The following is a 24,807-nucleotide window of genomic DNA, read 5'->3' on the forward strand; positions in this document are numbered from 1 at the left end:
CAATATGGGGATAGCTGAAATCCCCCATTATTATTACTGAGTTTTTTATTTTAATGGTTTCTCTAATCTCCCTGAGCATTTCACAGTCACTATCACTATCCGGGTCAGGTGGTTGCTAATATATCCCTACTGTTATATTCTTATTATTAGAGCATGGAATTACTATCCATAGTACCAAAGAATTTCTATTTGGTTCATTTAAGATTTTTACTTCATTTGATTCTACGCTCTCTTTCACAAATAGTGCCACTCCCCGACCAGCATGACCTGTTCTGTCCTTCTGATATATTTTGTACTGTGGTATTACTGTGTCCCATTGACTATCCTCATTCCACCATGTTTCTGTGATGCCTATTATATCAATATCCTCATTTAAAACGAGGCACTCTAGTTCACCCATCTTATTATTTAGACTTCTAGCATTGGTATATAAGCACTTTAAAAACTTGTCATTTTTTAGCTGTCTGCTATTATATGATGTAATTGAATGAGAATTTTTCTCATCAGATTCTACCTGTATTTTATCATTTTCCATCCTCTCCTCCTTACTAGGACATAGAGAATCTCCATTAACAGAGCCTCCCCTAAGGGATGTCACTATCCAAACCATTCATTCAAAACGCTAGAGGTAGATTAATGGTCTGAAGAGATTGTGAAATTTAAGTTCCTTCATGCAGGGACCATGTCCTTCCTCTATCTTTACATAATGTAAAGTATAAGTTCAGCTGCAAACAAATCTCAAACCATACCAAATTATTCATCCAACTGGTTCAAATCACAGATCAAAGTGTGTGTTGCAAAGGTTGTTTCAGGATGGAGAGATTTAAAAAACACCTATCTAAGACCAAATATAAAGGTTTTATTCACCATTTCCATCATGTATAACCAAACTTGGCAATGTGAAAATCATAAGTGCAAATTCTTTTGTCCATTTTTTGAAAACCATTAATTGTTCCTAAACACAGGAAGCACAGTCTGTTCCCAGCTCTCATCCCAACGCAGCTGCTTGGATGCCCGAAGATTTCTTCTGAACATATAAAGTTTACTTTCAGCTGTAGGAAATTCTAATAAGAGCATCTGCAAGATTAAAGAAATAACAAAGAAGTAGTTAAATATCACACTTCAAGCTTCTCCTGCCCCTCCCAACTTTAATTTGATTATTAAAAGAGAAGCAGTAAAGTGGACTCTAGAGCTCTAAGTATTGCAAGATAATAAAATATTTAAAATGTGCTTTCTTGCTTTAAAATTCATACACAAACAGATGTGGCCAATAAAATCCATAACTATAGGCGGGAATTTAGTCTTACAATGTATATTTTAAAGTTAAATCCACAAAGTACAATTATTAATACTCAATACTATTCAATGTTGACTAACAATATATAAAAATAAGTAAACAAACAAATAAAAAGCATCACTGCCCAAAAGTAAACAATGAGAGAAGACAGAGGGAGAAAAACATGACAACCGGATCTATAATCTACTAACTCCAAATGTGCAAAAACAGTACCTTTCCATTAACCATAAAGAAAAAGGAAACAAAAAGGACTTGAGCCTCTCTTTACCTTCAGCTGTTCTGCAAGTTCATTCGAGTCCCTAAATATCAAGCCGTTTTCATCATGTTTCACAAGTTCATGTAAACTGTGAACAAAACCAGTGAAGAAAATGTAAGAACAACATAAAAGGCTTCTCCACTTAAATACCTGCAGAGATTGTTTATGTACTGTAGCCCTATCAAATACTCTAGGGACAGTCTCTCCAGAGGTTCCAGCTTTCTCCTAATTGGTCTCCCTCTATTCAACTCAAATCAGCCCAGTCCATCAACTTAACCTAAAATGAGTCAACCAGCCCTTAAACTCCAGGGCTTGCAGTCTTCTCTTGTCAGTTTCTTCGAGGCAGCATGGCATGGGGCTGTTGCCGCTCCACTATCTCAGGCCTTTCTGCCTCCCTATCTCTCTGTTCTCCTTCCAGTATAGCTGGGCTTGTTTTCCTTATTGGTCCCAGCTGCGGGTACATGCCCCTATGAAGGTGGTTCTGGCAGCTGTGCTGGGGTGTGGTCAGTCTGGTTGCCTGTGAGCAGGGAAGACTCTCCTCTCTCTTCTACCTATGCTCAATATGGGGTTTGTAAGCCCTACTACAAGCCCCACATTGTTAAGATCCTGGATCTCTTAACATAAATTCCATTCCTTGCATTGGGGTACAAGCTGCAAATGACTGAAACAAATTAGTCCTCCTTCCCTAGGCATAAGCCTGTCCAGAACTGCTGCTGTACAAAGTGTATTAGCAAACTGTACTGAGAAATTCCTCTTAGGAAGGAATAAAAAGGGTACAGTGGCAACATGTTATTTCGTTTACCAGCACAGAATAATGTAGAAGTTTGTGCAGCATGCTTTGTTAGCCTGTTGTAACTGAAGCCATTCATTTCCATAATGACGTGTCTTCAGTACTCTATTGTGATGTAACCCTTCTGAAACACAGGTCTTTCACAGTCATGGAGTCTCAATGAATCCAAGGGAAGCTAAGACAGAATAATATACATCTTCTTTCATCCCCTTCACATATAAGAGGTTCAATTATACTTTCTGAGTCTCCCTTACATTGCACTGGACACACACATTTACCAACATGTAGCTTACATACTAGAGTGTAATTTACAGTAAGGGTAGTTTACTTTAATTTGCATCCTCTATTAGCTGATTTACATTCTAACCCCTCTGTTCCATCCCTATAGCATACAAATTACACCATCTTGGACTTCTTTAGACTAAGTCAGTCAAATTTGCAGGTGATGTGTAAAACTGTGCAAAATTACACATTGAAACTTGATACCTGGGTGAGAGTCTAAGTTATACATTACACACCGAGATGGTTGGAAAAATGGATAAGTTACAGCAGATTTGATTCTCCTCTGAATTGGCCCAGGAAGCAGGATAGATTAAATAGCAGCAGTCTGTAACATAGTGCAGCAATTTTCTTCAACATTTTTTTTTGTTTTGTTTTGTTTTTTAAGTGGAACTCTAAAATTTGAAATGTGCATTTTTCACCTGAAGATACCATGATCATACTGAAAGCTAGTGTATTTTACAGGCTTATTAAAAGATCACAGACAAAAAGAAAAGAGTCTTCATTATATATTACAGTCATGAACAAAGCTATCACACAGTATTCTATGCTGCTGTCACCACCAACGCTATAGCACAAGACAAAGTATCTTTACATTACGAAAGTCATTTCTCCCAAAGGATTACAAGTACTTTATAAACTGTAGATACAGTAACCACTTCATCCATCACTAAGGTTTAGACAATCCCAAAGTGCAATGAAGCATCTCTCAAACAGTATATAGAAACAAATCCAGTAGTTTAGAACAGGATATGAAGAAGAGTATAATTTGCAATTGGGATTACAGGTGGTTGTTTTTAAAGCAGTTAATGCCCTAACTTTTGCATGCGTGTGCACACACACACAAAAGAAGCGTTAATTTTTAAATGACCTCTAGAAGTCATAAATCAGTTTTCATAATTTTATTTACCTTTAGCAAACATATTACTGTGTTGTAACTAGGAATCAATTCAATATCAGCAGAAATTATCATATGATTTTGTAGCAAACTACATATTTGTTTAAAAAAATCTATTTGAGTTATTTTAAGCTATGTCAAAGTAAGCAAGCTCTTACCACTGGAAATGTACTGCACATACAGGTAAACAACAGCCAAACATATCCACCACCTTCATAGGCAGATCTAAGCCACTAGATGATTTGTGGAGGCAGACACCCAAATCTGCTGAGCCTACAAATTATAAAAGAAACAAAACTGACTTTTTAAAAAGTATATTTTAAAAGTGATTAACTCTAAAGATTATTTTCGAAACATATAATTTTGTAAACATTAACAATTTTTGATGTAACTTGATGTCTTTGGTGCCATTAAAACAAAGCTACTTGGAACATGATTTAGGTCAGAATTTAGGAACTCAGTGAGTAAAAGCCACATAATTTTTTATTTTTCAGAGCAGCTGAGATTTAGAAACATAAGTAACTGATATTAAAATAAGGGAAGAAGAGAAATTAAAAAACTAACAGACATTATACACATAATCTACCCCCATCTATTTGAAATGGTAAATAATTAAATCAATCCTGCCACAATGCAGGGGACAGGCTAGATGACCCACTGAAGAACTCTTCCAATCCAAATGCCTTTACAATACATGGATAATTTACAGAATCCAAGTTTACAGATATGAATACTCATTACTTAGAAACCACCACAGATATACAAGCCAAATAAATTGACAGTGAGGGGTTGAAATTAGGCAGAACTTGTATTTTACCAGTATTTTATCCATACATAGCTTTTATTGAGCTTCATTTATCTAAAATGCTAAGGGAGTATGAACATTCTATTTCCTAATCTCCTCAGCTACCTTCAACAGCTCAGCTAGAAACTCTCCAATGTTATTTACTGAACAGAATTTGAGAATACATTGAATAGAGACAACCCACTATGTTTTAGCCTACCTAGAAGAACAGAAGGCGGCAAACAGAGGCTTTTTAAATACAGATATATTGGCAAACCTTCAAGATGGAATTCTACACTTAATTACCAGAATAGAAGGGGAAACTGCAGTTTCAAAAATTAAACAATTTCTCAGGCATAACAAAAGGCACAAGCTACAGCTATATACTTTGTTCTTAACAAGCAATTTAATTTTACTGTGGTATTCATATATCTAGCGCCCAAAATCAGGGTTGGCCATTTCCCGGGAAAAAACTAGTTTAGGACAGGGCACTGGTAAATACCAACGTAAACCAAGTTTAAACGGTGAAAGCGGGACGAATAATTGTATCAGGATCCAGCAAGTTCAGCAAATACAGAATTAATCTTTTCAAACTTTGGATACATCCATTCAAAGCCAAGGAATAGGCTTGGCCTACCCACTACATCGAAGTTGGTCTTCAGCTACAGGATGTTGGATGGCCAAGTGGACCTGGACCGTTGGTCTGCAACACTGCATGCTTCTGATTGCTTAATGCTTTAAGTCTACAAGTCTGCATTGTTGTTTTCATATAATCAAATGTTTTCAACTTTTGTTTATATAATATTGAAAACTGAAATGAGTCATAACATGTATAACTTCCTTCAGAAAATATCAAACCAAAATGTAGACATGTCGATGTTCAGTACTGTATTATTACATATATTAATATTATGCCCATTTCAGTTTTACTTTGTATTTGTACAACCCTACATTAATCTACAAATCTACTGCTTTACATAACCACAATTGGAATATGTAACTAAAAATAAGTATAAAGTGACATCATTAACTAAACAGTTTTAAACACAGACATAGATTACCCAAATTGCTTAATGCAGGTTCCCATCTTTCTTGAAATCATTTCAATATAAAATGCCTTAAACTGGGACTAACTCATTTTTCCTGAGGCGCTAAAAACCATGATTTTACCTGGTAAAAACCATCTCTGATAAATACCACGCCATCCCTACCCAAAATTATCAATAGCTATCCATAGCCTTTGCTTAAGCCTCACACATTGTTCTTGAGTCTTTAAAGCTTTTTCAGCAACTGTAATCCATTATTTACCAAGTAGAACAGGATAATCCTCTGCTTCTAGCCACGGTGTACAGATCTGGATGTGTTTAAAGTGCATTTTGTCTATCAGTCTGTTGTAGTGCTTTTTTAGAGGCCCTTTACCTTTTAAAAGGAAAACAAAAACAAATATATATTAGTGTTTTTGCTGTGAGCACCCAAAGTGGGGTTTTTTCTGCACATTAAAGTCTAGGGATATAGAGCAAACCTCATTTGTCTTCCTAGATTATAAAGTATTAGAAGAAGGGGCTGCATCATTCATCAGTGTTCATATAGGGCCTAGCAGGGTGATAGTGAATCCGACTGGGTCTTCTGAGGGCAACCATGAGATAAAATGCTGTATCGTAGATACACCATTATCAGATGCAAATCAACTGAAAGATGGCACCCTCCAGCAGCACAGTGCCCTTTTATCATCATGCTAAGTTATTAGTTTAGTACAAGGAGGAAAGAATACCATTTGTTGAACCATCTATACCATTTTGCAAAAACCTCAAATTCAACGGTTGGTCTCCTTCCCAAGTACTAGCCAAATTCCTCCCTACTTAGCAATAGGCTAAATACCATTTAAACCACATTTTAAGTTGTTTTACCAGCATTTCTTCACTATTCAAATTCTGAAAATACATCCAAAGGACTTACAGAGTACAATAAAATGGCTAGATTCGTATACTGTGGCATATATTTTATTTTAAAATGCCTAACATGCCACCATTGGTTTGCTTTTTCTCCAACCACTGATCTGGTAAATTAGTGCCAAACAAATATTTTTTGAAAGACACACAAAAATCAATGTAAGAGTCAATATAATGGGATGATAAAAATTAATCCTCCAGCATCAGCACCGAAAGGGAACAGAAAATTACCATGTAAAAGTGGTACCTGTTATCACACATACTAAAGAAGGAAGCTTGATTCCATCACTGACATACTCTTCATAATCTGCAGAACAGATCAAAGTTATTTTGTGTATATCTAGATACACACCCCCTCATTTAAGAATAATTTTGATGTACAAATGAGAACTCTATTTCAAGTAAATAGTTAAAAAAACACTTCAGGCAAACTAGCAAATGTGGAAATTCACATTGGGAACCTTGATCCTAATTTGGGCCTCTTGTAACAGCCATAATGCAAAGTAATAATTCTTCACAAGGAATCACCTAGCCCTCTCTGAAACATGCCTGATACTTAAAGGAAACTGTCTGGAAGGTGTAGGTGTTTGCCACCCACAACACTGCTGAGCCAAATTCTGCTCTTCCCCCCCACCCCATACAGATAATCCCACTGATTTCAAAGAAGGAACAAGACTTTTCATTTTACAAAAATAATTTAAAACTGATTTAAGAGATTTTTTTTAAATATATATGTTAACATATTTCCTTTTTTATACTATATAAATAAATTATATGGACATCATGCTTTTAAATGTACAGTTCATAAAATCTGCAGAAACCCAACATTACTCTGTGACCACTACGAGCTGTTTCTTGTTGTTAGGTTCAAGAACACAGACACAGATTACCCAAATTGCTTAATGCAGGTTCCCATCTTTCTTGAAATCATTTCAATAGGTATTTGAAAGTGTGTGTGTGCACGCACATGTTGTATAACAGGGTGGTTTGCCTCATGAGCTGGAGACCTTGGAGCTAAGCCAACACTGATTACAGGATGAGCCCCACCTGAGCCAAAGTACCCCCAAATCAATGGCTCATCAGGCTGATGTGGTTAAGGTATGTCAGTTTCACAGCCAAGGGTACACAAGGGAGTGATATGTCCAACCGCCTTTGACAGCCCTAACCTGGTGGAACAGGTACCCATTTTGCATCTGGGTGAACAAGAGATGGCCTTTCAGTGGGAGATCAAGTGCAATTTGAACCCATAAACTTGAACTTCAGATCTTTAGTCAAGCAACTTAACCACTCACCCATTGAATCTTACATCAGGTAGTTCCCAATAAAGGACAGCAGTGGCTGCACTGAAGGGGAGGTACTCAGGGAGAACAGAGACTACTAGGATTGGGCAGACTCCAGCAGAGTCCTGGGATTTGGGACTAAGACTCCAGCCAGAAAGGGTTAGGAATAGCCTGCTAAGGCAGGAGAGACCCTGGGCAAGCTAGGGAAAGGACACAAAAGCTCTCCCGGCAAGGAGACCTGGGAGTAGAAAGGAAACATTTGGTTAGGGGACTTCGATTTGGGACTTTGAATGATTTTCTATGAATAAACCCAGACCTGTCTGTGTAAGGAACCTAAGAGAGAGAAATTATTCACAAGGCATTGCAAAGGCACCCCTGGCCACAAGAGGGAGCTCAGTAAGTGGCCACACCACATGATGAGTACAAAGTAAAGCTGTAACCCACTTTATCAAGTGGTTAGAAATTTATTTCCTCTGACAAAGGTTTTAATTGTATCATGCATGTCACTATGATCTTAAGCTTTTTTTCACTCCCACACTGAGAAACTACTCTGGTCCTTAAATGCATTTGAATTTTCATTTGCACATGAAGGCACTGTTCTTTGAAGAAGCTCTTAGAGATTGTTGAGAATACATCCATAAGATGACTCTTTAAATAGCCAAAGAAAACTCCTTGATACTTACCTTCTAAAGCTTTTAAAAGAATAGAAAAATCTTCATCCTCTGAAAAAGAAAGGTTTATTAGTGACACTCGTAGCATTTTTAGCTGTAATGCCTTATTCTTTTGAAAAGATAGTTATCATGACTTTCCTCATCTTCACTGAAGTGACTAAATATACAATGTGCTTTTACCATGATAGGTACTATAAATGTAATACTACTAAACAAAAGCCTATAACTCTCATATTATTCCTACTTGCTGCGTTTAATGGAAACTTTTCCAACAATTACACAAATACTAAAGCCAATCAGCATCTCAGAAGCATGACGTTTCACTGTCAATTTTATTAGACATTATTGCCAATTAATTTTAATTCAGGAAGATGCACACTTCCATTCTCAATTACAATACAGCAGATTTTGTTCCAGCTTTAGACTTTTTCACAAACAAAATAATTATCTTAGTGCATAAATATATGTAATAAATGTACCAGGAAATGAAAGACAAAACATTGTAACTTATTAGAACCATTCTAGAGCACCATGCAAGCATATTAAATGTACTTCTAATGTTAGACGAGGGTAGGACTTGTTTCTCTTAATCATTCATGGAGCTCAACATTTACCTTATAACTCCATAATTAAACTAAAAATTTCAACGGATTAGGGTCCTCATATGTAGACACTGAGATAGTCCATACAGCTGATCTGCAAATTCTTCCTGTTAATCAAAGAAATGTATACAACTTTGTTTTTGCTGGCTGTAATGTCCTGTATCAGATCAAAGTTTATGTGTAGGGGAGGGAGGTACAGCTCTAATTTGTATCAACTGTTTAATGTAAAGATATTATAAAAGAATATGAACAATAAACACCAATTTGATTCAAGACCTGTCCAGCTGGTGCTGCTGATGAGAAGAGCTGGTCTTTCTTTGACTTGTGTCACATTTCCATTTCTGATGTCTAGTTCTGTAAATGCAGACTTCTCAACAACTGGACGTATGGAGTCTGTTCTGTGTAAACAGGATTTAAAGAATGTAATTATTAATTCCAAGATATACTATGTAAGGATGTGCATGGATATAATCAAACACTGTACCAAATGGTATGAATTTCACAACATTCTGGTTCCAAATTTGTCATTCAGCACCTCTGGGGGCTCATTCATTTTGCTGGTGAGCATCCAGGTATCATGATCATGCGACTCAGATGATTCTTTTCCTAGCTATCACGAATATCCTAACAATACAACTTCCGAGGGTGTTCCCTTGGCAATCTGTGGAGAGTGTTTAGCATGCCTTCCAATTCTCCAGCCTGTACTTGTTTTACCTTGAAGATGATGGCCTATCGTGCATGGAGTCAATTCATTCTGCACTAAGGATTTTAACAAAGAAGCTGGACTGACTGTCCTGAGGATTTTTTAAGCCATTTCTCATGGTACAGTCGTCATCTGCCATGATATTTATTATATGCAGTGTAGCTGTAGCCATGTCAGTCCCTGGATATTGGAGAGACAAGGTGGTGAGGTAATATCTTTTATTGGACCAAATTCTGTAGGTGAGACAGACAAGCTTTCGAGCCAAACAGAGCTCTTCTTCAGGAGTATCTTTATAGCTGAAAAGCTTCCCTCTCTCACCTGCATAACATAAGAATGGCCGTACTGGGTTAGACCAAAGGTCTATTTAGCCCAGTATCCTGTCTTCCAACAGTGGCCAATGCCAGGTGCCCCAGAGGGAATAAACAGAACAAGTAATCATTAAGTGATCAAACCCGTCGCCCATTCCCACCTTCTGGCAAAGAGAGGCTGGGGACACCATCCCTGTCCATCTTGGCTAATAGCCATTGATGGACCTATCCTCCATGAACTTATCTAGTTCTTTTTTGAACTCTGTAATAGTCTTGGCCTTCACAACATCCTCTGGCGAGGAGTTCCACAGGTCAACTGTGTGTTGTGTGAAAAAATACTTCCTTTTGTTTGTTTTAAACCTGCTGCCTATTAATTTCATTGGGTGACCCCTAGTTCTTGTGTTATGAGGAGGAGTAAATAAACACTTCCTTATTTACTTTTTCCACACCAATCATGATTTTATAGATCTCTATCATATGCCCTCTTAGTTGTCTCTTTTCCAGGCTGAAAAGTCAGAGTCTTATTATAACCACTGCTCATACAGAAGCCGTTCCATACCCTTAATCATTTTTGTCACCCTTTTCTGAATTTTCTGAACCTTTTCCAATTCCAATATATCTTTTCTGAGATAGGGCGACCACATCTGCAGGCAGTATTCAAGATGTGGGCACATCATGGATTTATATAGAGGCAATATAATATTTTCTGTCTTATTATCTATCCCTTTCTTAATGATTCCCAACATTCTGTTCGTTTTGACTGCCGCTGCACACTGAGTGGATGTTTTCAGAGAACTATCCACAATGACTCCAAGGTCTCTTTCTTGAGTGGTAACACCTAATTTAGACCTCATCATTTTGTATGTATGGTTGGGATTATGTTTTCCAACGTGCATTACTTTGCATTTATCAACATTGAATTTCATCTGCCATTTTGTTGCCCAGTTACCCAGTTTTGAGAGATCCTTTTGTAGCTCTTCACAGTCTGCCTGGGACTTAACTATCTTGAGCAATTTTATATCATCTACAAATTTTGACACCTCACTGTTTACCCCTTTTTCCACATCATTTATGAATATATTGAAAAGGACTGGGCCCAGTACAGACCCCTGGGGGACACCACTATTTACCTCTCTACATTCTGAAAACTGACCATTTAATTTCTACCCTTTGTTTCTTACCTTTTAACCAGTTATAGAAGTTGGTCCAATAAAAGATATTACCTCATACATCTTACCTCTATGATATTTACTATGGCAGACGTTCCACAAACTGTTGAAGAAATCTTTTTAATATTAGTTCAGGATTTTGAAAAATCTGAGATTTATATGAATGAGGTCCCTCTTTATGAGGCACATGATATTTAGCTCACTGGGAATTGCCAAATTTCTTTCTTTTGATTTTCTAGTAAGGGATGCTTCAGCAACTATGTCTGTGAGCTTTTTACACCAAGACTCACATTAGCCTCAGTCTACCTTCCCCATATCTATTTAGGGGCCCTACATCAAAGTTCATACTTCAAGCCACAGAGGCTCATGTGTATTCACCAGATGAGTGAAACCTAAGTAAGCGAACAGATCTCGCTCCCTGAAAGCAACTATGAAACAGAAGAGACATTTTTGCCCACAGATGGACGAATACAGAAGATCAGGTGTTCCTGAATCTTCATACCATCTCCAAGAAAGACGGTATTGTTACAAGGATTAGTACTGCATGTGAGGGATAAACCTCCAAATTGATGCAAAATAATTTTATTATAATAAGTTATAGGTTTATTTAATGTTACTATAAACCTGCCTTTGCTGAATTTTGTGAGATATTTCCAATTATTTTTGTACACATGGCGGTTGGAGAATAATAGCTCATATTCTTATGGTTTTGGTTGCATATTTTAGTAAATGAAATATTCAGGCTAATTAAAGAAATTCCTGGGAACTTCTTGCTTTCTTACAATAATGGACAGATACAAAAAGCTTCAAGGAGAATACTGCTTCTGTGTGCTTATCACCTCCAGGTACAATTTCAGATCCTTGAAAATTGCATGACAATTTTTATTATGCTTTAATACTTTATATAATTTTTATTGTGTGTGATGCTAGAAAGATCTGAGTATTTGTTGTGATTTTTGTCTTGCATAGTATGTTTGGTAGGAGTTTTCAATGGCAACTTATGGGTGAATCTACTGTAGACTGCAATCTTGGGAACCACTTGGTTAAAAAGACAAACTTCCAAAAGGAGTGTCTTCTCAAGGAGCAGAACACCCACCCTCTCCTCTTACCATCTATGAAGATATTCTTTGTCTACGATTTCACGGAGACATGTAGCACCTGCTTTATCCAGGCCACAAAAGCTAAGCCAAGAGCCTCTCTAACTCTTACTTCTCCTTCTTCCTTCTGAGGAAAAACCGCAGTTTTAAACCCACACTAAGGATTCCAGAAATATTCCTATTGAAAATTTCTTCTTCTATAAGCACTCTAGAGCTTCATTCATTTAACACTAAAGAAAACGTGTATAGTTCAGAAATGTTTTAATTACTTCTAACCTGGTGTTTCCACTAAAGGTGAACACCTTTGTTTGTTAGATGCCGTAAGTTCCTTTTGCGGTGTTTATTCACTAATATTTTGTACCTAGATGCATCTAATGTACTAGCTTTCTGATGCCATTGTTATGTGAATAGTGATGTTTTATGTACTAACATGGAATCAAATGACATTGCTCTAACTGGTTACTAATGCAACATACAAGAAGCCACTTGAATATAAGGTATCTATACTAATTGGGAAATTAGTTAACTTCCTTAACAAATCAAAGACAAGAAACACATCTCCAAGGATTCTTAAGAAGAAACAATGCTTTGAGAACTATTTGAGTCTAAATACTCTAAAAATCACTTAAGTTTAAGACGACTATTTTAAAAGTAAAAGGCTTATGTAGAAAGGAGGAGTGTTTAGACTCATCTGAAATAGAAATTCATCTCTTATTAAACCCTGATAGAATTACAGAGATCTCAGAAGATTAACTAAAAAGAAAGAATTAAGACTCCACCTTTAGAGACACCCTGAAAATTCCCCACCACAAACACAAAACAATAGGATCACGAAGTTGAAGATTTACAATGCTGTTGCATATGTATTAGCAGACTGCATATTCAGGAGCTGAAGATGTTACCAATGTCATCCCATGAAGGTGCTGAGACAATGAAAGTGTGATAACAGCTAATATTTGGATCCTGCCACTCCCCTGAAAGAGGTGTATCTTCTACCTTCAGTGGGACTATGGAAGGACAAGAGTATACATCTTTCTGAACTGAGATACCAATTTGGCACATTCATCTCAGTCTGTTTAAGCAGCAAATAGCAGCAATAAGGAAAAGAAGCCATAATGCAACATCAAGAAGTAACCTTGCAGTCTAGCATTGTTTCCGCAACATGATGACATCACCAAGACTTCAGCATCACTGGTGAGATAATGTTTGCAAAAGCACTGCCAAAGGATTAGATTTAAATTTTTCTTATATTATTTCCATGTGCTATTATAATTTAAGGTATTAACACTAGATTGTTCAGATGGTATATTCCTGGGGAGGAGACATCGGATAACCTTGACAAAGAAAGAAATAGTGGGATTTATTTTGAAATTCAGATTCCTAATATTCATTAGTTTGCCTATCTTAAGACCAGTCCTTGCAGTGAGTTGATGGGTTTATACAAACACTGCCTTCTCATTTGAGAAAATGTTGAATAGCTTCTTTACATAAATGAGTTAATTATTTTCTTCCTTTTCATAGGACTCAGTTAAGATCATTTACCTCTGCCCATTTATAAACTGTTTAGGTTATCCATAATAAACCAAACAGGATTCATCAACCCTTAAATGAAATTCCTTTGCCAATCTATAAATTGTTTTAGTTACCAATGTACACTAAGACAGGACTACTGATTTTGGAAAACAATACACTTCGGTCTCAAATTATGTAGAGAAGAGTGCCCCCAACAGGTAGGACTAATCCTCCAGAGTATAATCTCTGATGAAAGCTCTCCACAGAGAGATGTACAGAAGACACACTGACTGAAGTAACCATTATTTACTGCTTGCTTGTGTTTTGTTTTCCTTTTTCTTCTAATATTCAAAACTAAATTGCGAGTATCTTGCTTGTTTTTAATTGTGGTGTGCTCTAAGGCATACTAAGAATCTCATGTGACTAAAATAGTAGGGGATCACATCTCTGGATTTGCATTAAGAAAAACAATTATTTAGATTTGGCCTATCAGTTTTTGTTTTTCTGGACTATAGATGTTTAGTAACTTTGGGGATAAAATGATTTGGTATTTGACACCTTAAAAAACACCCCATTTCCACTCCACATGCATTTGGGAATCACATGAGCTGCAGTCAGTTAACAGAGAAGGGGAGTCACAAGCAAGAAGTATATACTCAGTTTCTAAACTAAGTGTGCTGGCCTTAGTTCAGTTAATAAAGACTAACTGCATCTGTTACTTATACATACCCTCTTTTAAATGGAGCACAGTCTTTGGCAAGTTTCATGAACAATTTATGCTGGAGTTCTAATGGTGTTTCCTTAAAAAAAGCAGCTGGCTTGTCATAGAGGGTTATTGCTCTGTAGTGAAACAAATTCATTAGTCAAATAAAAAAATATATAAAAGGCAATTAAAAGCATCAATAAACCAAAATAATTAATTATCTGATTCTGAAAACTCTCTATATTTTAAAAGGTTTTTTGGAATAGAAGAGCTATAATGTTGGACACTTCTGCCACCCTAAGGATGTACAAGAGAGCACAACAGTGCCCCAAAGCTGTAAACAGTTAAGCAGCTCCATAGTCTTGACTTCAATCTGACCACTCATCACATGCATAAAGTTAAATACATGCCCATATCTGCAGGACTGGGGCCTTGCTCTATCAAGAAGGAAAAAGATCTATTCAATGTTTTAATGCTTTTCAATGCGTACTTTTTTTAAAAGTCCCATTTAACTCTTGGGGGCATTCTGTGCCAAAAAATTCAAACTTCTGCACCAAAAAATTCAAACTTCTGCATATTTTATTTGTCAAAATAATGCAATATAGTCACACCAGTTTCAATTGTTTTGGTAATTTATTTAAACTACAACACAGAAAAAAGTCACAATAACTATTCAGCATTTCCTAAACACATGAAATTTAAGTTACAAATACTTGGTAACTAAGACCCTGCATGCCAGTTATAATCCTGGATTTTCATTTAAATTACCATATATACTCGATCATAAGCCGGTTTGTTTATAAACTGACCCCCCCAAGATGGATACGTAAAAATGGAAAATGTTTATGACCCATTCATAAGCCGACCCTATAATTCAGGGGTCAGCAAACTGGCTCCCGGGCCATCAGGATAAGCTGCTGGTGGGCCGAGATGGTTTGTTTACCTCGAGCGTCCATAGGCACGGAGGTAAACCTAAGTAAACAAAGTGTCCTGGCGCGCCAGCTGCTTCCCCGTATGGGCCAGGACAGCAACTGGTGTGGAAATTTTTTGGGGGGGGAGAAGCTGGGGGTCAGGGGAGCAACCCGTGACCACCCCCCACACGCTCCCCATCCCATCCCTTCCCACCTTATCTGGGGAGGCCCAGGGGAGGATGTCTCTGGCCTGGCCGGAGCTGCTCCAGCAGGCTGGGTAGCACGGCCGCAGCTTGCTCTGGCAAGCCAGACGGGGCAGCACGGCCACAGCATGCTGCAGCGGGCCGGGCAGCGCGGCCACAGCCTGCTCTGGTGGGCAGGGCCGAGCGGCAGAGCTGCAGCTGCTTTGGAGGCTGGGGGGAGAGCAGCGAAACCAGAAACAGAGAAACTCTTCCCTTCTGGCTCTGCTGCCTATGCTGCCTCTCCTTGCTCCCTCTGTTGGGGGTAGGAGCTGTGTCCCACCCTCCCTCTCTATGCCTGCTCATAAGCCGACCCCCTTCTCTGCTGCTTTCCTTTCTTAATAAAAAAAGGAATTTGGCTTATGAATGAGTATATACAGTACATTACAGAACACCAAACAGCAAAAAAAAAAAAAAAAAAAAAAAGTAGAATATCATTTTAAATTGCTCAGACTTCCACTCATGAAAGTCATACAGTTTTGACTGTATTTTCCACTGCATGCATCCGATGAAGTGAACTGTAGCTCACGAAAGCTTATGCTCAAATCAATTTGTTAGTCTCTAAGGTGCCACAAGAACTCCTTTTCTTTTTGCAGATACAGATTAACACGGCCGCTACTCTGAAACCGGTCACAGTTTTGCTAATCATTGTCCTGCACCTGGCTGGGTACTTTGGGAAGTGCTTAGTTCTGATTCTCCTGACATTTTATTGACTGCTTGGTAAATGTTTTTATTTGCCCTCAAAAGCTTTTTTTAATGGGTAAGTAAAATAAATCCTGAGCTGTAATCTAAACCCATTGTGCCACTTTGGCACAGGAAAAGAGTGAGAAAGCACACAGACCTTCCTAGCTGAGGATTCCCTTCCTGTCATTTAATAATTTTATTAAGATGATGTTGAAGTAAAAGGAAAACAGTACAGAGTTTAAGCATAGAAGTTTCTGGTTATCAGGGAATAAGGTACAGATTATCAAGAGGTGCGAAATTTGGTTTAGGAACGGGTGGCATAAGGAATACATAATCTGCAATCTCCACGACTGGGGTAAAACTTTAACGGGTCAAAGTACAGACATTGACATATGGGGGTATGTTGTTCATGGTATGTTCAGGTGTGGAATATACTTAGTGGATACGATGATGAGGATGGATTTACCCTCATTTGGTGGGATTTAATGTTCCATGAGTTTATGGTTCCAGTTCATATGCTAAGACTTCTTTACATCACTCTGGCAATGTAGGGGCCTTAAAACTTTCACAGGTTTTAATGCTCCTGGGAGAACGGACTGAGAATGGGAACAGTTAACGAACAATAGGAACAATAAGCACTGTGCTACATTTCTGCCTCAGAGAAGGAGATCAATTAACCATCAACAGCAACTTTAACAACTTTTACTACACAGTCAGGGTGCTACATTTGTACGCAGAGAATGAGATAAATTAACTCAGGCAGGCTGCTTCATTTGTGCCTCTAGCCCAGGGGTTCTCACAACATAATTTTGGTAGCCTCAGAGTGCAGCCACCAACTTTTGCTGGTGGCCGCTCTGAGGAGTTTTCCTAAAATACTTAATTAACTTAGGAAAAACAAAAATATGCACACATATACATGTCCATATCATTTTAATTTTTTTATGTAGGGGTTTTTTTGCGGACTCAATAACAACAATAATGTACAGTTGTCTCTATTCTTTACTGGACCTAAACAGAACAGAAACAAAAATAAGCTGCTTTGCATGCCCAGCCCCCCTCCCAGCCTCTGAGGCTGCTCCAGGCACGCTAGAACAGACCTGCTGCCTGGGCTTCCGGGGAAGAGCCACGTGTCCCCCAGCAGATTTTTTTTTTTTACTTTTTTCTGCATGGGGAGCAAAGAAAAATGCAGGCCATATGAATTCTGTGCCCCTGCATGGGCACAGAATCCCCCCAGGAGTACTATGTGCTTATCCAGGGAGCTCTCACACATGCTGTAGCAGAGACAAACCTTAGCTTCTTCATCATACAAAAACAATTTCTAAGCAGGAAGTACAGTATATCATTTAAGAAATCTCAGGGAGTGTTACATTCCAAAAGTATTTATAGCTGTGGGATGCTCTGTATTTTGTCACATCAAGGGCTGCCCTGACAAGTGACCGGGAGATGGAAGATCAATCCTAGTTTGCACAGAACAGATTGAGCCTCCCTCATTTTGGGTAGGGTGTGACCATCGTGAGGCCTCAGTAAGCCAACTTAGCTCTTGATTCAGATGCAAAGGCACTCCTCAGGACAGAATGTCCAAGTGCTGAAACCTCCCCAGGCTGCCCTCCTCTGCATTAAAAATATGAGCTGCTTTTGTGCAAAGCCATAAGGCTGCATTTGCCCTTCTGGCTCGTGCCCTCTCAAGATCTAGAAGACTGAACTACACCAATTAAAAATATTACAAATTTGGCAAGACTCCTGCTTATTCACATGGCATAAGGTAGAGCTAGGCTTGGCATAGTGGAGTGAATCCTACAAATAGGGACTCATCCATAATGCATACATGACACACATAATACAGCCATATAAACTGCAGTATAATTGTCTTCATTTTTTAACTTGCCTCATAACTGTGACCAAGAATCTAAGCTTTAATTTTGAAAAATTCCCCAGCCCTTATGATCACAAAAGAAAAACTTTCAAAATGTGAAATAATGGTAAATTGATGCAGTAATGTCTCCCTGGGCCGCAGTCTAAAACAATGACGCCACAATGTACTGATATTAAGGCTTACTGAAGTTGGGAATTCCGATTTCCTCCAATGCTCAAATTTCAATACAAGATTCGTCCTTCACTACCACCATTGCCAAAACACTCAAGCACCTCATGCTCGCTTCCGTACCTATGTGCGCGCCAAAAGCCCCAGCTATCCCCCGTCACTAACATTTAATTCAAATGGCCTCTCAGACTTTCTTTGAGGGGGAATTATAGAGGAGGGATAAATATTCACTTTTATTTAAGTTTTGTGGAACTACTGAGAGGTTTTACAAAGTAAACAACAAAAGGGTAAGAAATGTTTGGGGACATGTACGTCTACCAACCCTGTATTTCTTGGCCTCCTAGTACCAGAAGCACTGGGGTGGACCAGTAACAATACTTTCATGATAAATATGCTTTTCCAAGTATTAGTTCTGAGTCAGAAAGAAGCTTCTTGGACACCTGATGTCATGTTATTGACTTGAACTGGGACCATATGGAACATGGTTGCAACCAAGGTCCTGTAGTGGTACCAAATCTTATATAAAGGGGGTAAAATAAGGTGTCTCAGACAAGGTTATGGTTTGCTGGTTATGTGTGTATCATTTTTGTAGTTAAAGTTATGAATATTGGCTCTTATATTGTCTGTATTTCAAACTTATGCTATGCTTCTGGGTGACACCCCAGACAAGTTGGTGTCAGCTCTGCCCAGCCTGCCTGATGGCCCATTAAGGACCATCAGCTATACAACTGACCCATTGAGAGAAGGCAGACATGCCTTGCGACTCAGCAAGGTATGCAGGGACATGCCTAAGGGACAGAACTCTGAGGTTTTTCCATGCCATGTAATGGACAGCTTGTCTTTGAAACAAAGACAGACAGACCACATGGCAAGAGAATATAAAAAGCTGCTGCAGCTCCTCCATCTTGTCTTCAATCCTGCTTCATATTCTGGAGGAACTTTGCTACACTGAAGCTTTGAACCAAGGATTGAAAGACCCATCCCAGCTGTGGATGTCCTCCAGAGACTTGATTTGAACCTGCAGTTTATTCTATCACTGCTGCAAGCCTGAACCAAGAACTTTGCCATTACTGTATGTAATTGATTCCATTTAACCAATTCTAGCTCTCATCTATATCTTTTCCTTTTATGAATAAACCTTTAGATTTTAGATTCTAAAGGATTGCCAACAGCGTGATTTGTGGGTAAGATCTGATTTGTATATTGACCTGGGTCTGCGGCTGGGTCCTTTGGGATCGAGAGAACCTTTTTTCTTTTACTGGGGTATTGGTTTTCATAACCATTTGTCCCCATTACGAGTGGCAGTGGTGGGGATACTGGGAAACTGGGGTGTCTAAGGGAATTGCTTGTGTGACTTGTGGTTAGCCAGTGGGGTAAGTCTTCTCTGTTTGGCTGGTTTGGTTTGCCTTGGTGTGCACAGAAACCCCAGCCTTGGGCTGTAACTGCCATGCTTTAAGCAATTTGTCTTCAATTGGCACTCTCAATTGGGTCCCGCCAGAACCAGCATCGTTACACCTGATTATACAGTAAGACTTCTATGAATCTAAAATCATTAGGGCTAGCTAGCTAGCTATATATCCTCATCTAAGTGAAAATCTGTATACAATCGTTTGTGTAAGGCTTTTGACTTACTTGATGTTACAATTCATCTGTAGATCTTCTTTCATTGCATTAGTCACACAAAAGTTGTAGTCAGATAGACGTCCAAAAAGCTTTTCATACCTGACAGAAATTAAACTTCAGTTATAAACCAAACACCATTCCCAACTAATGAGATTGTAACACTGAATACCAATTTCTCTAATCTTTATAGAGATTCTCTAATACCAATGTCTAATCTTTGGAATGAACATTAACATGATTAAACAATTTTGCCTAAAATTATCAGGATCTCACAGAATTCATTTCTCACTTGCCTCTTAACAGGTAAATTATGTCTTTGTTGATATTGCTCCATTAAAGAGCCCTGTATATAGAGCCAACATTCAAGATACAGTAGAGTACATGCTGTCCCCTTTGAGGCCCAGAGAAACCAAAGGCCTGAACTAAATTCAACAAAAGAGACCTACTATCATAACCTTGAAAGACGAGTTACTGTGCAAATCAGCAATACAGAACAAGCAAATCAGAAAGCAATTATAATATAAAGTGTTTAACATAACCTAGTCAAAACAAACAAGGCAAGAAGCAGAATATATTCAAATTTGAAGATATGTAACATATAAGGAATTAATACAGCCATATACACCATCATATTATGACTCCAACCCATCTAAAGAGACCCAGATTACTATTGACTTTATTTATGTGCAACTCATGCATCTCAGAAGCATGACTGCAGCTCAGAGTCAGTGGAAGACACTCAGGTTCAGAAATAATTAGGCCTCTTAAGGCTTGTCTACACTTAAAATGCTACAGCAGCGCAGTGCACTGAAGTAGTGCTTCAGTGCAGATACTATCTATGCTGATGAGAAGGATTCTCCCATCGGCGTAGGTAATCCACCTCCCAGAGAGGCGATAGCTTGACAAACAGAAGAATTCTTCCATCAACCTAGTGCTGTCTACACAGGCACATAGGTCAGCTTATCCACACCACTCAGGGGCATGGATTTTTCACACCCGAGACTGACAGTTAAATCAACCTAATTTTCTAGTATAGACCAGGACTAAGTCACCAGGCTTTTTACAGTTCAGCGTGTACACTTCACATACGAACACTGGTATATGCGTGTACACTCACAATATTTAGCTGTTACTGGAGGACATTCCTCAAAAAGGTATAACCATTTTAACCTTTTGTGAAAATTCCTATAGGATGCAAAAGGAATAACAGGAATAGGAATGGCTCTAAAATTTAACAGAGAACAATATCGTTTTCTATAGCTTTCTGGAACCATTTTACAGAATGGTATAACAAGGATAGAATTTTCTATTAGGTTGGGTAGCAAGGTCCAAAAACCCACAGAAAAGGCATTTCCTATTTAATTCTATAGGACACCTCCAAAAGTAAAGTACGTCAATTTTGAACCTAAAAATAAAGTGCCTCTTTAAGGAAACATCTCTTTGTCAATGGTCTCCTAACCACTGCCTTCCACCTTTTTGCATGCAGTAAACACTATACAATTTGTGAGAGGAAAATAAAGACTTCTATACAAACCACTCTGCAATTTGTACTATAGGGTGACTTTTTCCATGGATCAGACTCATTATACTATAACCATAGTTGTGCCAATCAATGATCAGTTTGCTTCTTCGTACAAGGCAAACCATCCAGGTAACAGCTATACTAGGCAGGCCTGGAGGATTCTGTTTAATAAATAAAACAAACAAAAATAGCACCCAATTATGACCAAACAACAAACTGCTTATTAGCTGCCAGAAAAGGAAAGGATTGGACTGACACTGGTTTAAACAATCTCTAGATCTCCGGCTCAAATACGGCCCCTGAGTTACAACTTTTGGTCACAGGAATCAGGCAACTACTCAGTAATATATGTAAAAAGAGGTTTCAGAGTAACAGCCGTGTTAGTCTGTATTCGCAAAAAGAAAAGGAGTACTTGTGGCACCTTAGAGACTAACCAATTTATTTGAGCATGAGCTTTCGTGAGCTACAGCTCACTTCATCGGATTAATCAAAGAAGTATGAATTGTTATTTTTACAAGAGAACACAAAATTTGCAATTTACACTGGTAGACAAATTGTGGTGTTGTTCTGATTAGATTATTTAACAGGTAATTTTGAACTCTGTATTTGACTGCTTAAGTCACAATCTGTGCTGTGTGCAGTAGAATGGATTTCAAATTCTACCCTCAAGTATGCAATTGAAATTTGCTTTTTGTAGAGACTCAAGCATCTCTGCTAAATTCAGTTCGCTAGTGTTTGTGCCAATAAAGTCTGAATGCTCAAAAATTAATGAAAAAAGTGAACACAAAGGTTGCAAATACATGAAACAAAATTCACATTTGCACAAATTTGTTTCGACTATTCCTTCCGCACTAGTAGTTTTATCAGTCACTATGTTTTCTGATGTTGCTGGGGAAATGTACTGCAATGTGATAAAATAAACACATAGCTATATATCTACATATATACCTGAAGAAGAATATAAGATGGCCGATCTATCTTCAGCATTGTATAGAACAGTTGTATTGCCTGTGCAATAACTTTTGTAATATACTGGAAAATCTTAGGACCAACTGTAAAATGACAGAAATCTGTGTCAAAATTTCACATAGCACACCCTAAATATGAAATTCATTTAGAATCAACATATATAAGGAACAATTTTTTTTTTTAAGTGATGGCATCCTTTAAAAATTAACACATTACTTCATGGTCTTTGTTTTAGAAAAAAGATAAATTCATAGTGCATGTAAGTAGATATACGCAGCATAAACATGCAATTCCAACCACTTGCTCAGAAGTAGGCCAATTTACGTTAAAGGCATTGCCCAAGTTTTCATGCGAGTGCTCATATTGTTAAACACGATGAAAGTGTATATAGCTTCCATGTAGGATAAACTAATATGCTAATTTTGAGCCAGGTTCAGAACTCTGGTACAAAGAGTGCCAACAGTTTTTTTTGTTTTTTTTTTTTTTTTAAAAGAACTCTTGTATGAAAGTGCAAATTTTCCCTCCCTCTTTAAAAGCAGCAATGATACCCACTATACTCTGGAAGCTAAACTCAGACCCTAAGAATTGGTTTTCACTGAACAATAATGATAAATATCTTCAGAACAGAATTTGAAATATTGATAACGTGTACAACTAAAAATCATCTAACTCATGGGACTTACCTTGCAATACTTTAAGTTCTGAAATAGATACAATGTGTATCTTTTCATTGCACAAAATATCATGGTGTGGCTTTGTGCCTGAAAGAAAAAGAAACTGTTCTACAGCCAGATGTTTATTGAACACACATACAAGAGTGTTACTATAACAGGGCATATTATTAAACTTGTAAAGCAAGGGCAAATTTAGAAAAAACTCCATTTTAATATGAAACACATCCCTACAATTACTGACCCAGTTCAAAGTAGAGAACATCTAGAATACTGAGATGAGCATACGCAGCAGGCGGTACTTTGTTCCGAGTGAAGGAACCAGTGATCAGCTCTCATACTGGGACCAATAATCACCCCGCCGAGGGAACACTTGGATCACAGGGATGCAGCACGCTGAGAGGTGTCAGTGTGAGCATCTGAAAAGCGCTTACGTTTGTAATATAAGGCTGGCCACTGCCACTCTGGTAGGCTGCCCCCAGGTTGGGGCAGGGGCATGAATCTTAGTATGGAACAAGGCTAATCGGAGACAGGTAGCTGCTGTTCAGTGGCTTGATATTAAACATGTGGGCATCTACACTGGTCCCCACTGGACCCAGCTTAGAGGTGGGCTCCAAACCCCTGGGCATGGGTCAATGTGGCTCCTGGGACTGAAGGTATCCCTGGGTGTTTCACTGAGGAAACCCAGAAGAATGACACCATAGCCATGCCTGGGGCGAGTGGCGGGACCAGAAGAGGTGCGTGGGGGGAGTGGATCAGGTCTCACACTGTGATGAGCCCCCACAGGGTGACCCCATACCTGGAGTAGGGGGGACAAGCTGGGGCTGGCGGGGAGCTGGGCCGGGGCGGTCTCACTCACTGAGGAAGCCCAGCAGGGTGACGCCGTGCCCGGGGACAGGACAGGACCTGGTCCGAAGGGGGCGGGGAGGCAGGACCAGACCGGTACAGAAAGCCCAGCAGGGTGACCCAGGGGCAGCTGGGCCGGAGCGGTCTCACTCACTGAGGAAGCCCAGCAGGGTGACGCCGTGTCCGCGCCGGGCCAGGGCCAGCGCGTGGTACTGCATGCGAGGGCTGCGGCCCAGGTCGCCCAGCACCGCCACGCACACCCGCCCTCGGGCCCCCTCGGGCCCGGCCGGCCGCCTCCGCAACCACAGCAGCGCCGCGCACAGCGCCAGCCCCGCCACCGCCAGCAGGAGCAGGGGCATCGCGGGGGCCGCCATGTTGTGACGCTGACGTGGTGGGGGGGGAGGGGAGGCGGCACGGAGAGGAAAGGCCGCTCAGCGCGCGCAGAGAACTTAGAGCGTATTCACAAGGGCCGCCATCTTGGCGTCAGAGCGAGGCTGCCTGCTCGGGCCAGGCCCGGAGCCCAGGGGGGGCGGGGACGCCGGGGGGGGCGGGGCCGCCCGTAGCGCACGCGGCCGGGCACGAAGCGGGAGGAGCGAGTCGCTCGCGGGATCCAGGTCGCGTGGAGCCGCGCTGGGCTGGGGCTCTGGGGAGCCCCTTGGGCGGGACCTGGGCTGCGCAGCGGCCCCGCCCCGCGGCTGCGGGCTAATGGCTGCGAGCGCTTGTGTGTAGCACGTCGACGTTGCGGATTTCTTCCTTGAGAACAGCCCACAATCTGAGAAGGAATCGTAACGATGCAACAAAACTGTTCCCGCGTCTGCTTTCCCTTCAGTGCCATGTACATGTCGCCAGAAACAGCTGAGCCCGTTGTAACTGGAACAAGGGGGGGGTATATAATAGCTCCGTTAAAAACTAGCTCTTTTTCTCCTTAAAATTAAACCAACTATATAAAAACAATAGATAATTCTGAAAATTTATGTAAATCCGGGGTATTTCCTTGGAGTGT

General features: G+C 39.5%; 1 protein-coding gene across 1 annotated transcript; it reads right to left on the reverse strand.

Annotated features, from left to right (window-relative positions):
- Positions 1 to 839: 839 nt before the first annotated feature.
- On the reverse strand, positions 840 to 24,291 carry ALG1 (ALG1 chitobiosyldiphosphodolichol beta-mannosyltransferase). The gene is made up of 13 exons (XM_084640688.1): positions 23,959 to 24,291; positions 22,971 to 23,048; positions 22,267 to 22,370; positions 21,331 to 21,479; positions 19,806 to 19,895; positions 14,325 to 14,435; positions 9,083 to 9,204; positions 8,217 to 8,255; positions 6,501 to 6,560; positions 5,613 to 5,723; positions 3,679 to 3,793; positions 1,566 to 1,641; positions 840 to 1,077 (listed from the first exon to the last, which is right to left on the reverse strand). Exons 1-13 carry the CDS (start codon positions 24,176 to 24,178, stop codon positions 946 to 948), a joined length of 1,407 nt encoding a protein of 468 aa, XP_084496814.1. The 5' UTR covers positions 24,179 to 24,291; the 3' UTR covers positions 840 to 945.
- Between the last annotated feature and the right edge of the window lie 516 nt (positions 24,292 to 24,807).

Source organism: Lepidochelys olivacea (genome assembly GCF_965140295.1).
Source record: "Lepidochelys olivacea isolate rLepOli2 genome assembly, chromosome: 10".
Lineage (NCBI taxonomy): Eukaryota > Metazoa > Chordata > Testudines > Cheloniidae > Lepidochelys > Lepidochelys olivacea.